At 40.2% G+C, this 13,433-nt stretch overlaps 1 protein-coding gene across 7 annotated transcripts in view; it reads right to left on the bottom strand.

Annotated features, from left to right (window-relative positions):
• Positions 1–13,087, bottom strand: part of LOC120806932 — a 45,222-nt gene extending 32,135 nt beyond the window's left edge. For all 7 annotated transcript variants that reach the window (XR_005709762.1, XM_040158473.1, XM_040158475.1 and 4 more), the window contains exon 1: positions 12,848–13,087. Coding sequence is in view for 6 of the 7 variants with exons in the window: in XM_040158473.1 (XP_040014407.1) it covers positions 12,848–12,880 (33 nt within the window). In the remaining variant the exon portion in view is untranslated. The remainder of the gene's footprint in view (positions 1–12,847) is intronic.
• Between the last annotated feature and the right edge of the window lie 346 nt (positions 13,088–13,433).

The following is a 13,433-nucleotide window of genomic DNA, read 5'->3' as shown; positions in this document are numbered from 1 at the left end:
CTGTGTCAATCTATTCAACATATGCTGAGATATTTTAGTGCTGACTGAAGTGACCCATTGGCCTAATTAACATTAATAATTTTTAATACGTTCCGCACAGAGTCTAAAGTAATCTTACATTTTACAATTAATCTTAATTTTATATCATCTGACAAAATCATGTGTTAGACTCTTTCTTGAATGCATTCAATTTGCGTGCTTTAGCAACTTTATCTTTTGTGTAAAGGGCTTTTTTTCTTGGGTTTTACAATATCAATTTTTGAACACAGTTCTCTTTCAGCTGTTGAATAGAATAAATTCCTTTATTGTCACTGCACACATTTGTACTATTGTACAACGAAATTGAGTGGCAATCCAGACGGTGAATTCACACATCACAAACAGGAATTTAAAAAAACTAGTTTAAACTAAACTAATTTAAAGTGCAAAATATATAAATAAAATATGAAATGTATATATTTACACATAAAACACATTAACACACAAAAAAATAAGACATACAATAATACGATACAATAAAAAAGCAGCTGAGATATTGTACTTGAGGAAATTGCACGTTTGCTGTGTTACAGTGGTCCTATGTACAAATAGTATAGAGCTGAATAAGTCCTCCAAAGGAGCCATTGAGCATGCGACGATCTTCTGGGTGGTACTGATGACCACATGAAGGGCACTCCTGTCCGCTGCCGAGCAGCTAGCGTACCATGCAGAGATAGAATACATCAACACACTCTCGATGGACCAGCCGTAGCAGGACACAAGCAGCCTCTCCTGCATGTTGTTTTTCCTGACGATCCTCAGGAGGTATAGTCACTGCTGTGCCTTCTTGACTACTGCTTGACTACTTGACTACCAAGGAACCTGAAAAGAGGGACCTTTTCCACACAGTCCACATCAGTGTGTAATGGATCGGGCTATGAACTATTCTTCTGGAAGTCTATTATGAGTTCTTGGTTTTTTTATGAGGGGCTGAGGATGAGATTATTCTCTGAACATTACACTGCCAGTCTTTGGATTTCATCCCTGTAGGCTGTCTCATCTCCTCCTGATATAAGTTTAACCAGTTTTATCATCCCCAGACTTGATAATGGTGTTGTTGGGATGGGTGGGGGCATAGTCATGAGTTTAGAGAGCGGAGAGAAGGGGGTTCAAAACACAGCCTTGTGGGGTGCTGCTGCTGAGTGTAAGGGTGAATGAGAAGTGGGACCCAGTCTAATAGTCTGGGGGCGGTTAGTCAAAAAGTCCTTGATCCAGTGGCAGGTGGGTTGGGAAATTCCTAAGTTAGTAAATTTAGTGACCAGTCTGCCCAGGATGACGGTCTTAAAAGCAGAGCTGAAGTCTACAAAAAGAATCCTCACATGGTTCCCCTGGTGTTCACGGTGGGTCATTGCAGCGTGAAGAGCAGCGGCGAAGGCACCTTCTATAGACCTATTCGCACTGTAGGCACACTGGTGTGGAGCAAAGGTGGGTGGAAGGCGGGCTAATGTACTGCAGGACCAGCCTCTCAAAGCACTTCACGGTAACCGTTGTAAGTGCAACCAGACGGTAGTCGTTGAAGTTTTTCGGCAGGGGAATGATTGTGGCAGTCTTCAGGCAAGGTGGACTGATGGATTTAGTCAGGGACAGGTGAAAGATCTTTTTGAGGATCTCAGAGAGCTTGTCTGCACATTCCCTCAGGACCCTCTCTGTCACACCATCAGGGCTTGCAGCTTTCCTCAGGTTCACCGCTCTGAGCAGATGCCTCACATCATGCCTCTGCACAGTGAGAATGGAGCTGTTGGAGGCTGGGGGAGGTGTCATGTCTGTCTCCGTTGCTTTTACTTCATAGCGAGCAAAGAAACAATTTCCTGTGCTAGCGAGGCATAGGACTGATCAGACTATGAGTATGATCAGAAGGTCTTGAGGGCTTTAGGTGGGATTTTTGCAGAACTAAAATTAATGTTTGTGATCAACATATAAACAAAAACACCCATAAAAAGCACAGAGAAGGACAGCGTCAAGCCACTGCGTCTGTGCGCACTGCCATCTTACCCTGTAGTGTTCTCTTACTTCCTTCAGTCTCTGGCTTAATTCTGTTTATACGGATCTTAACTCTGTGTGATCTTAACTCCTTAACGCTCTTTTTTGTCTTTAAATTCCTTTGTCACGTACAGTCTCTTGTTTGTCTATTTTGAGAGTCAAATGAGAATTTCATTTAATTTCGGTTGCAGCATATCTTGAGAAATTACATTACATTTACATCTACTCATTGGCTTACGCTTTTATTCAAAGCCATTCGCCAGTGAGGGACAGCACAAAAGCTTCAGAACAGTAGGAGACCCTACTATGCTAAGTGTTAACTGCAAGGTCTATTCAAAAGACAAAGTGCAAAGAGATCAGGTAAAGAAGTGCCCGAAAGTGTGTAGTAAGTGCTAGTATTAAACGGCATTTATCAAATTTCAAGTCAGATATGTCGGCCATGCTCCATATGTCCTCTTTTACTCTTCCCTGTAAATGCGCCAAATATTAGCAAGGTAACGTTAGTGTTGTCACATGGTTTAGTTAGCTACACAATGGTTTCACCTGCAGTTAGTGGGTGTTTGGGTTGCTTTGGCACCGCCATTCGATTAAATGCGTTGTTGCAGCAGTATGAACAGGAAACAGGCAGTTGGACCGTACAATATGTTTCAGTTGCAAGGGCGATCTCAGCAGATCAACATGGTGTTCTAACAGCTTGTTGTAATCCTTTGGTTTGGCCCATTGTAAGCATTGCCCGTAAGTATTTTTTATTGTTTGTAAGGTGATCTTTCAGTGTTGAAGAATATTTGTCTTCAATGGGATGTTTTAATGTTTGTATTAGATAAATGCTCATTACTGGCTGATAGATGTTCATACTACTGTATATGACATGTTCAGTACATCATGCCTAAGTGGCATATAGTTTACATTTAGTATATTTTGAGCACTGTTTGTGTAACTCTATATGTATTGTATAGCAAACATATATCTATACATTTACTATTTGTAGGTAACTCTTGAATGTTTCTGTTGTTCCAGTTTCACTCCTTTACTATTAACACGTTCTACAAGAGTCTGCATTAAACCTGGTGATAGAAAGCTATATCCTGATTCTCGTGTTGCTTAATGAGGGAGTTTGGCTGAGATACACCATTAGGAGGATAGTAGTGTCTCAGTCATTTTCAATATTATTGTGCCCACACATTAATAGATATAGGGCTGGATGTACTTCTCTGAAAGGCTAATTCTGTTTAACAGTTTCTCTCATCATTTTCTATGAATTATGATACCATGCTCAGCAAATTAATCACTAACATCTGGGAACTCTTTAAATTTTCAACAGTAAAGTCCAAGGGGTCAAGAAACATGAGCAGTCATACAATCAGACAGGTTTAAATATGCCAAGAGTTTATCCAGATTGTCTAAACCACTTAAGTTGGGGGCAAACTGAAAGTCTGCATACCTGAAATGTCCGAAATAATGATATACTATATCTTGTGCGTGTGTAAGTATTTTGCAGGTCACTTGCTAAGCACATTAAGCCACCATTTCTAGCTTGTATTCACATGCAGTCTGTATCTGGATGTCTTTTATCTGTTCAAAGTAGAGGACATGTTAATGTAGCTGTAAATGCACACATAACACTAGCTGGCATTGTGATCAGATGCCAGCCAAGTGGCAATGCAAATTGTACAGTTTGTTCACATTCTTATGAAAAAAGTCAGCCTATTAGGTTGACAGTCACCTAACAATGTCTATTTCTGCTATCTCAAGCTTCCCATCAAAATGCTATAGACGAGCCCCCTGTAAAGGAAAACATCAGCATCCGTCAAGGGGAGTAACCAGGAACCACTACCATATTCAAGAACGACGTCACATGACAGCGGAAGCTGAGCTGGTATTAGTGCTAACAAGCTTCTCTACAGTTAGCAAAGAATATTGAAATCACAATGCGCAGATAATCAAGATGACCCTTTTAACCCCTCCTTTTAACAAGTACAGATCACATGTTGATGCCGGTGTGTGATCATCCCCTAAAGACGAATGCAAAGGGCTGTGCAGGCACTGAAGAGAAGTGTGGTGGGTGAAATAAGGAATTGTGGACAACCCAGGGCTGGGAGAGGTTTAGCAAATGTTTACACCACTGGTATTTCAACTGGAATGAGCACAGAGCCACAGATCATATCTCTGCCAGCCATGTATCAAATATCACTGCATATTTACTGCTGACTCTCTCACAAGTGACAAGTTGATATTTTAAGTGAAATAGCTTCAAGTGAAAGAGATCAAAATAATTCACTCTGTTTTGCTTTTTATGTGTTTTCCAAGAGGTAGAGTTTACAAAACCTTTTTCCTTGGAAAGTCTTTTTTTTTTTTCTCCTTAAATTGTATTGCACCACTGCTCACCGCACAGGCTTTCGTTTGTGATCAACAAACTGCTGACAGTCAGAGACAGAGCTTAGCAACAACAATACATGCTGGACACAGACAATGTTGAGATGCCTCCAATATAGCATTTGCGTAGGCTCTTCTGTCTCCAACTTCTGTCTGTCAAAGCAACAGAAGTTACTGAAGGCTTCGTAATGATCTTCTTAGGTGAATTTAAAAGACCATATCAGTGTTTAGCCTGTTTATGAATGTAACAAGAAAAATAAAGTGTTCAGTTGTGAGAAATGACTCTAGTCTTCTGTTTTATAAGTTTAGGCGAAGCATAAACCACTTTTTTTTTTTAAATGAAAAATTAACTCCACCACATGTTGAGAAGAACATAACAAACAGAAATAGTCTTCACTTGCATGAACAGATGGAAGCAAAGCATTTATTATTTTACAAAACATTTATCACAGAGCTGTGATCTTGTGGGAAAATAGGTTCAGCCAGTACTAAAACTTATGAAAATCATTTGTCCCCTCACTGGAATTCTTTTTTTTTTACTTTTTTTTTTTTAAAGATTTTTAGCTATACTTGTGATGTGGCTTTACAGATAGTGGTTGCTCAGAGCGAACTGCTCAAATAGAGGAGACACAACTTAACTTCTGGAACTGGCAGAACTAACAACTACAAAAAATACAACCACTACAATTTGTATTGTAAAAACTTTTTAGGCACCTTTGTTGCATTATCCTATTCAATTATATGAAGAAATATTTGTAGCTCTTGAAATAAACCTCAACAGTAAAACAACCTGCATTAAAATACACAATTTTGATGTGGTTCCCTCAGTATGTTCAAAAAACAAAAAATAAGAAAAACAAAACAATAGACTTTTCCCAATGTTGCTCATCTTACAATTCACATCATTAAATATCCCCATTGACCTAAGCATAGCATCATTTGAAGGAATGTTGAAATGCTTAAGAAGTAAAAACTAATTCATTAGCTCACTTTAAATATTGAAAAATATTTTCTAAGCTTCCTGACTTTGAATTAAGCTTTATGGCTGGTGGAGTTCTGGAAAAACTGAAGGTGCTGTTCTGCTAACATGCCACTTTTGGAATGTGGGCTGTGTAGACACTGTGTTGAATGAGAAGATTGATGCCACTCTCTTGTCTATCCATTAAATATAACACTACAGCCAGCAGCTGCTTAGCTTAGCGTAGCATAAAGACTGGTAACAGGGATAAACAGCTAGCCTAGCTCTACCCATCAGCAACTGTAAAAGCCAAGTAATTAACACATTATAACTCTGTTTTAATCCACACAAAAAAAAACTAAATGTAAAAGCAAAAATCACCATTTTAGACAAATCTGAAGCCAGTTAGTTCAAAACCTGATCAAAACCACAGACTTCTGCTTGTCTGTAAACATGCTTGTAAAACAATTTAGATTTTATTAAGTTTCATTGAGAAAACTGTCTGCTTGGTTAGTTACCATTACCCAGCCTCTAAGAAAGTTTCACTGTGGTGCTCCCTGGAGACCTTCTGAATCTGTATTTCATTGCACAACAGCTCTTTACAGTGTTTTTTTTCAACCAATAAATGCATGATGAATGATACTGACTACTGATATTTACCACTCAGGGAGAGAGTGACCGTTGCAGCCTCACATAGATCACCATGACAGGCTATAACTTAAAACAGCTGCCTGGGTGTTCGGGACCTTCAAGGTCACCTAAGCTCCAATATTTCACAGTCAGGTTACATCATTTCTGTGTGGAGAGACCTTATTGTTTCAGAGGTTCTCCATAGCCAAAAACACTGGGATGAAATTGTAACTTTTGAAGGACAGTTCCTTGTGATGGATTGAAATTTCTTTTTGATGTGACCCATTTCCACTGCACTGACAGAACTAGTGACCATGTGTTGATTCCAGATTGATTTACTGTGTGCATGTGACTTTTATTACATCAGAGAAAAAGTGCTTTGAATTCACATTTTATTTATCCTATGGCTTTATTAGTTCTGACAGTGCTTGCGTGCATACAGAGCAGCTCTAATAGGAAATCCAAAATCGGGTATTTGTATGACATATTTCCTGAAGGTTGGCTAAAATCAACAATGTATGCATTGACTAAATACACACCAAAGTCTTATTGGAAGATGGTTAGTGGACCTTCATCAAAGCCCTCCATGTCCAAAAACAGGGAACTGATTCTTTTTGATAGTAATGACATAGCTGCAGTATCACCCACTGTACATCAGAGCTGTTAGTGCGACTGATAAACCAGTTTATCAGATTACATTTGCACTTGTGTAGAGACATATGGGAAAGAGATTTCCTCTGTTAACATAGTGTGCCGGGACTAACAGAATGAATATATCCCTCAAGATATCCTACTTATTCTCCCTGCTGGTCAAACAATTGAAGCTGGTTTGTGAGCTTCTGATTGGACAACTGGTAAGTGTTTCCCAATATACATATCAATCAATAATAATCGGTGACAAAGTACAGGCTAAAAAACATACATGTGCTGAGTGTCTCACTGCTGTCAAAGATGCTAAGAAAGGTCTTCATAGTTCATTGGCTTTTTGGAACAAAATCTGCTGTCCACTGCCGCAAGGATACAGTATGTTCAACTCACTCATAACAGACAAAGGAAGCATTTCATGACGAGATATTTCTAACCCTGTGGAAAACATTAGACATACAGCAGGCAAGATAAAACAAGAAGTGAAATGAGGGGAAAAGATCAAACTGTCAGTTTAAGCTTAACTACAAGTTTTCGCAAAAACACAGCAGCAACTGATTCTTATGCCGGTCTTTTTCTAGTATCTTGTGGTTGATTGATGTAAGCTGCATAGGTGAAGCAGACTACTGGGTGTCATTTGTCATGTGGACAGCCCATATGAACATGATCAGATTAATCTGCTAAAAGTGATCCTTTTTCTGTATAATGGCCCCAGTTTTGCTTACTGGCCAGTTAGTGAAACACAGACTAATTCAGAAATGTGCACAAGGTAAGCACTGGAAAAGTGAAGGTCCTAAACCTAGATATTGACAAATGGCCCCTCTTCAAAACAAGATATCAAGGTCAAGTCATAAGCAGGACCCACCTTACAGTTGCATTGGTCAGTATTTGTATACAGAAAACTGATCAAATGACTAAACGTAATGTAAAACATACCACCCGACTCAGCTTGATGAAGATTTTAAGAGTTTTTAAGTTCATTGTATTGGTTTTATGCCCCTCAATTTTACTGTTTTCAGTCACCACACTGTCATCAACGTTACTTCTAGCAGCAGCAGCAGCTGTTGTCAGAGAAAAAGCTGTAAAAAGCCACTTTCCACTCCCTGCTCACTAAAAAACAGAAGACAGACACAGTTAGACACCAGCTGGTGAACATAATGAAGCATTTAGCAGCTGAAGAGCCAGATATTTCCCTCAGGAGCTTTTAGAGAACAAAAACAGAGCTAAAAGAGAGGGAATACTGGACTTACAGTAGATTCATCAGGTGGACACAGGCGTCACTCCAGATGAAGGATCTTGCTATCTGAGTTGACATTTGGTATGTTCTAATACAAAGATACTATTAATCTAGCCTGATAATCAGCTGAATTTCCATATTGTTTCACTTCAGTCTTACATCGTGTTGAATTCAGCAGAATTCTGTTTGGAAAAGTGATTTTTTTTGTTTTGTTTTGCCCTAACCAATAGGTAGAGACTGAGGTATCAGACCTGGCACTGTCATTTTCATTCAAAATGGAGGCTGTGTAAATCTCATCCATGCTTGTTGCCATTTTTGTGGCCTTTTTTGGTTACCAGTGTTTTCACACTGGATGTGGCTGGGCAGCTATAAGCAATGTAGGAAGATGATGACCCCATTCTTAGTTCCATCCATAAAGCTCTGACTGGTCAGCTGTTTCTGTTTCTGTCAATGAGAAAAACAACAAACCTACAGTTTTTGAAAATGTGCTTAATCAAGACAACAAGTTGGGGGTCTGGGTCTAGGGCACCAGGGCACTGCTATGGCTGTTGGGTGAACACACCTTACACTATAAGTTAAAATGTACCGCAGTTGTTTTCCTTTAAAATAATGTTGTTGTACAAACTCACTTCAAATTCCTTCCTGACAACAAATCTTAAATACATTGGTTTGTTGCTTTATTTGATTTCTCTGTTGGTAAAGATGATAAATGAACTGTTGCACAAACCTGGTCAGAGATAAACATTTTTAAATGGAAAGTCGAAGGACGTTTGGTGCTCCTAGTCACTCATGTGGTGTAAACAATACTGAGCAAATGTCTTAAATGTCAGCATTCATTCATTAACAATAAAATCAAAGTTGGTAAAATCAGATTTCATCAACGGGCATAATATTCTGTCATCTGAAGCCAAAAATATCTCATCACAATTTAAGCCTAGTAACTGTGGTTAGCTAGGCCCCAGTAGCATGTGCAAGCAGACCCAGCATAGCTCCTACTCCCCCCCCAGCAGCAGCTCCCGAGCAGCCGGGAAGCCAGGGTGGCCAGGTGACTGTCCGTAACAAGAAGCCCTGAACAGAAGCCTTTGCTTCACCATCAACCAGTTCGTGTTTCAAACAGACACCCCCCACTAAGCAACACACCCGCTGAGAAACCAACTCTTGTTATTGGCAGCTTTGACTGGAAAAACATGAAGTTAACGTTGGTGTATACATATGCAAAGACAATTTCGGACTCCGTATTTTTCTCTGGGCCCCTGCCTAATCTGACCAGCGATGACATGTATAGCCGCATGTCATCATTCAACCGCTGGCTGGCGAGGTGGTGTCCAGCAAATGACGTGAGCTTTGTAGATAATTGGACTTTCTTGGGAAGGTCTGGTCTGATTAGGAGAGACGACATACATCCCACTTTGGATGGAGCAGCTCTCATATCTAGAAATCTGACTGAGTTTATTAGCAGACCTAAACCATGACAACCCAATGCTAAGACCAGGGGCCAGAGTTAAAGTCTTGCACGCTTCTCTGTGCTTCCATTATCGCAGTCACCCACGCAAACCCCCATAGAGACTGTGTCTGCCCCCCGACCCACTAAATTAATTAACTTAAAAATAAACAGAAGAGGAGTTGTACACAGAAACCGAATAAAATTAAGACCACCACTGCAGAAGTACAACAAAACAGGAGAATTAAACTTGGAGTGTTAAACATTAGATCTCTGCCATCCAAAGTCGTATTAGTAACTATCTAATATTAGAGCCTAATTTTGATTTATTTAGTCTCACTGAAACCTGGCTGTGTCATGATGAATATGTTAGCCTAAATTAATCCACTCCCCCCAGTCATATTAATACTAACTCAATTGCAGCCTTTTTTCAACTCAAGCCAATTAATCAACTCTAAACCTAAACTCAGTTATAACTCATTCGAAAAACCTGGTTCTTAGTCTTACACATCCGTCATGGAAATGTACGGTGAAGATGGGGGATGGGCTGAGTCGTCTAATCCCTGTACAGCGAAGGATAAGACAGGGTTGTTCTATTTCAGGTCAAACTATATAGCTTAGCTAGTGAGCTCTTGCTTTGCAGGTTGAGAGGTCGGATCAGTGGTCTCTCACTGCTTGGATCGTCTGACTTCTTCAATGTTCAATGTTTGCAGAATACCCTGTCTCTGTATGAAAAGGCTTCATCTTCATGGGTGAACTGGGTTAAGAGTGAAGCTTTGTTGGTGGGACAGTGGAGGAATCAAGCAGTGCCCAGTCTGCCTGGAGGACTTGAGTGGTGGAAGGAGGGGCTGAAAGTGCTGGGAGTATTTCTGGGCACTGAGGGCATTCAAAGAAAGAACTGAGAGGGAGCTAAGGAGAAAGTGTGTGCTCGGTCGTCTAAATGGAAATGGTTGCTACCCCATTTGTCATATAAGGGAAGAGTTCTGGTTGTCTATAACCTGGTCGCCTCGACTCTTTGGATCAGACACATTGCTCTGACCACCAGGAGGCCCAATAGAGGACATTAAGAGAGCCATCCTGGACTTCTACTGGTCTGGCCACCACTGGGTTAAGGCAGCAGCCCTCTACCTGCCTGTGGCTGAAGAGGGGCAAGGACTGATCAACATTCAGTCCAAAATTCCCTAATTTAAACTTTGAACTGCGCAAGGACCGCTGTACAGTTGTCTCCCAAGCTGGTTCGATACAACCCATATGCTGCTGAGGAGAGCAGGGCAATTGGGCTACGATAAACAGCTGTTCATCTTACAACTGGAGACTGTGGACCCTACTGGACTAACACCTTTTTACAGCTCTGTACTGCAGGTATGGCAGATTTTTAAGAATTACATGTGACACAAATGAGACTCCCGGCATGTGGTTGTTTGAGGAACCTTTGTTTTTCATCAACCTCATAAAGACTCATACACTGCAGTCTGCCAGTCTGAGAGTCAGTCTCAAAGAGGCTTGCTGCACCAAACTGACCATCTGATGAAAGTGACGGCAACATCTGTGAACACTCTGGGAGAGAAGAGCAACAACAACTCAGGCTGATTAACAAAGCGGTGAAGGAAGTCTGTGCTGCCCTACCACAATCCCTGAGAGCATTTGCAGGAAACCGTACTCTGTGCAACCTGTGGAGTGCAGGGTGCGAGTACAGTTTCCCCTCTCTATCTATCACCCTAGGTTTGGGGGAAGCTGGAAGTCAGCTGCTGTCGTTCGCAACCCCCGAATGGACAAGTATCAGGCTGAGGGGGAAAAAGCAGTTTACCAAAACTTTGTTAAGGTTCTGAACCTGCGCTCTATGACAGGGGTGAAGGAGTTGAGGTAGACTGACTTTTTTGACGTTTTTCAGACGTTTCCCCGAAAGGCATCTGGTGGTCCCTGTAGAAGCTGCCGGTTGAAAAGCTGACAGCAGACCTACAGTGGAGGGTTGCACACGGGGCAATTGCTACAAACAGATACTGAGTGCAACTGGATCCAGAGCTAGGGGAGTAGTGTATTTTCTGTTCTCAGACTGAGACCCTTGTACATTTATTTGTTCAGTGTCCTTGGCCGTCCGCACTGTTTGAGCTTTTAAAAGGTGGGGATTTTTCTTTTGGTTTGTTCATTTTTGGCTCAATAAACTGCGTAAGAAGCAGACATCGGTGAACTTTTTATCTGGTTCTGCTAAGTTGGCCATCTTGCTGACATGCAGGACCTGGGATCAGAGTACTGGAAGTGTGGAGCTTGTGCCCGTTCTGCAGGGGCTGTGGAAGGCCTGACTGAGCGTCGAATACACATATTACCAGATGATGGATGATATGCAGGCTTTTAGTCATATTTGGACTGTTGGGTGGGTTATGCTCCATCGGTTTGGACAGATTTGATTGTTAATTTCTCATCCGAGAAACACATTTTTGTGTTTGGTTGACAGGTGTCATATAATTGGAATGCTTCACCCTTCTTGCCCTTGGGTAATAATGTGACAATGATCTGGTTTCTCCTGGTAATGGTTAAATAAAGGGATTTTGAAAACATAAATTTAGATTTTCAGTTTGGATTGAAAATGGATCAAAAAGCAAAAATTTCAAATATTACTTAAAATTAATTATATACTTAATCACATATGGTAGAATGCTTGTAAAGTTTCCCTTGACATTTATTAAAATGTGATATTTTGACAAATTATTTATTTATTTATAATAATTTTGCTGTAATTTCATAAGACAAATTATTTGACAATTTACAATTCAAAATGAATGTATTATATTTATTATATAAATATTTTCACTCTATTAAGTGTAAATAAGAATTTTTTCTGTCTAGTTGTTGCTGACAAATTATAAAATGGCTTTTACTTTATTTTCTTCTAGTCATTTCTTTTGACATAAATAAAATACCATACAAAAGTGATTACACTGTTTGTAATGCTGCTTTTCTCTAAATTAGAAATCTAGTTGTACAAGAAGATCATATGAGTCAAAGATGTCATAAGAGCATTCACAGACACAAGACTCCAGCAGGAGTGCTCCACCAAACCCACAGAGGGAAATAAAACTCAGATGAGAGCCAAAAACAAATTTAAAAAATCAGTCAAAAAATGTTCTCACTCGTCATGCTGTTTACTAAGTGAACAGTATATTCAATCTGTGGCAGAGAAGGTCTTAGACATTCCTGACTCCTCAGTTATGGCATCAGATGGAGCTGAATGTTACCAACTATTCACATTCATCCTCACCAAAATCTTTTGTTTTTTTTGTTTTTTCACTGACACATCTGCTACTCATGTTTATGTTCATGGCTATATTTGCCAAGATGAGCCATGGATCACTGTGCCTCACCACCTCAGTATTAAAACTCATTTCAGTCTCACAATTGGATAATATGGAATTTTTTGTTTTGCACTTTAAAACATGAATTTAATTCCAAACAAGTACAGGCTGCTTCATAGAGCACAACAGCTGTAAAAAGAACAGCAGCATGTAACTCTCAGTACGATGAAGGATGTGTGAGGAACGGTTCTTACCTTTGCTATAAGTTCTAGCTTGTGTGTGTTCATCTGGCTGGGTTGGGAAAGCAGAGGAGAACAAAGTCCGGCTTCAGCGTCATTGGCCCGGAGGTGGGATCTTTGACACAGTAAGGCCTGTAGAATCTCACTCCTGATGCTTAGCAGCCTTTAAGCTGAAGACACCATTAGACAGTGTGTCCAGCTGAGACCTGAGGGGGCTGACGCTCAGCTCTGCTGCTTATAGCCACCTCCATCCATCCACAGAGATGGAGACAGCAGGAGTGGGAGGGTGGGGGAGACCGCCTCCTCCTGCTGGCTCTGAGCCCGGCAGGCTAACTACACTCTAAAAACTTAAAATGTTTTGTTCTGAATTTTTTGCGTGAAAAATATTACAATTAAAAATATTGTGTACATTTTAAAGCTTTGAAATCATTTAAATACACCTTAAATATACCACGCAAAAACATTGTATTTTTCACACACTGGTCACTTTTGAGTTTTACGCTATTATGATTCCATAACATGTTTTCTCTGAGAATAGTGGAGAGAAGACATCCAAAATACACATTTGGTGTTAATTTTACTACACTTATTGTATTGAGTC

The sequence above is a fragment of the Xiphias gladius genome, chromosome 21 (assembly GCF_016859285.1).
Source record: "Xiphias gladius isolate SHS-SW01 ecotype Sanya breed wild chromosome 21, ASM1685928v1, whole genome shotgun sequence".
Taxonomy (NCBI): domain Eukaryota; kingdom Metazoa; phylum Chordata; class Actinopteri; order Istiophoriformes; family Xiphiidae; genus Xiphias; species Xiphias gladius.
This window is presented reverse-complemented; position numbering and strand designations above follow the sequence as displayed.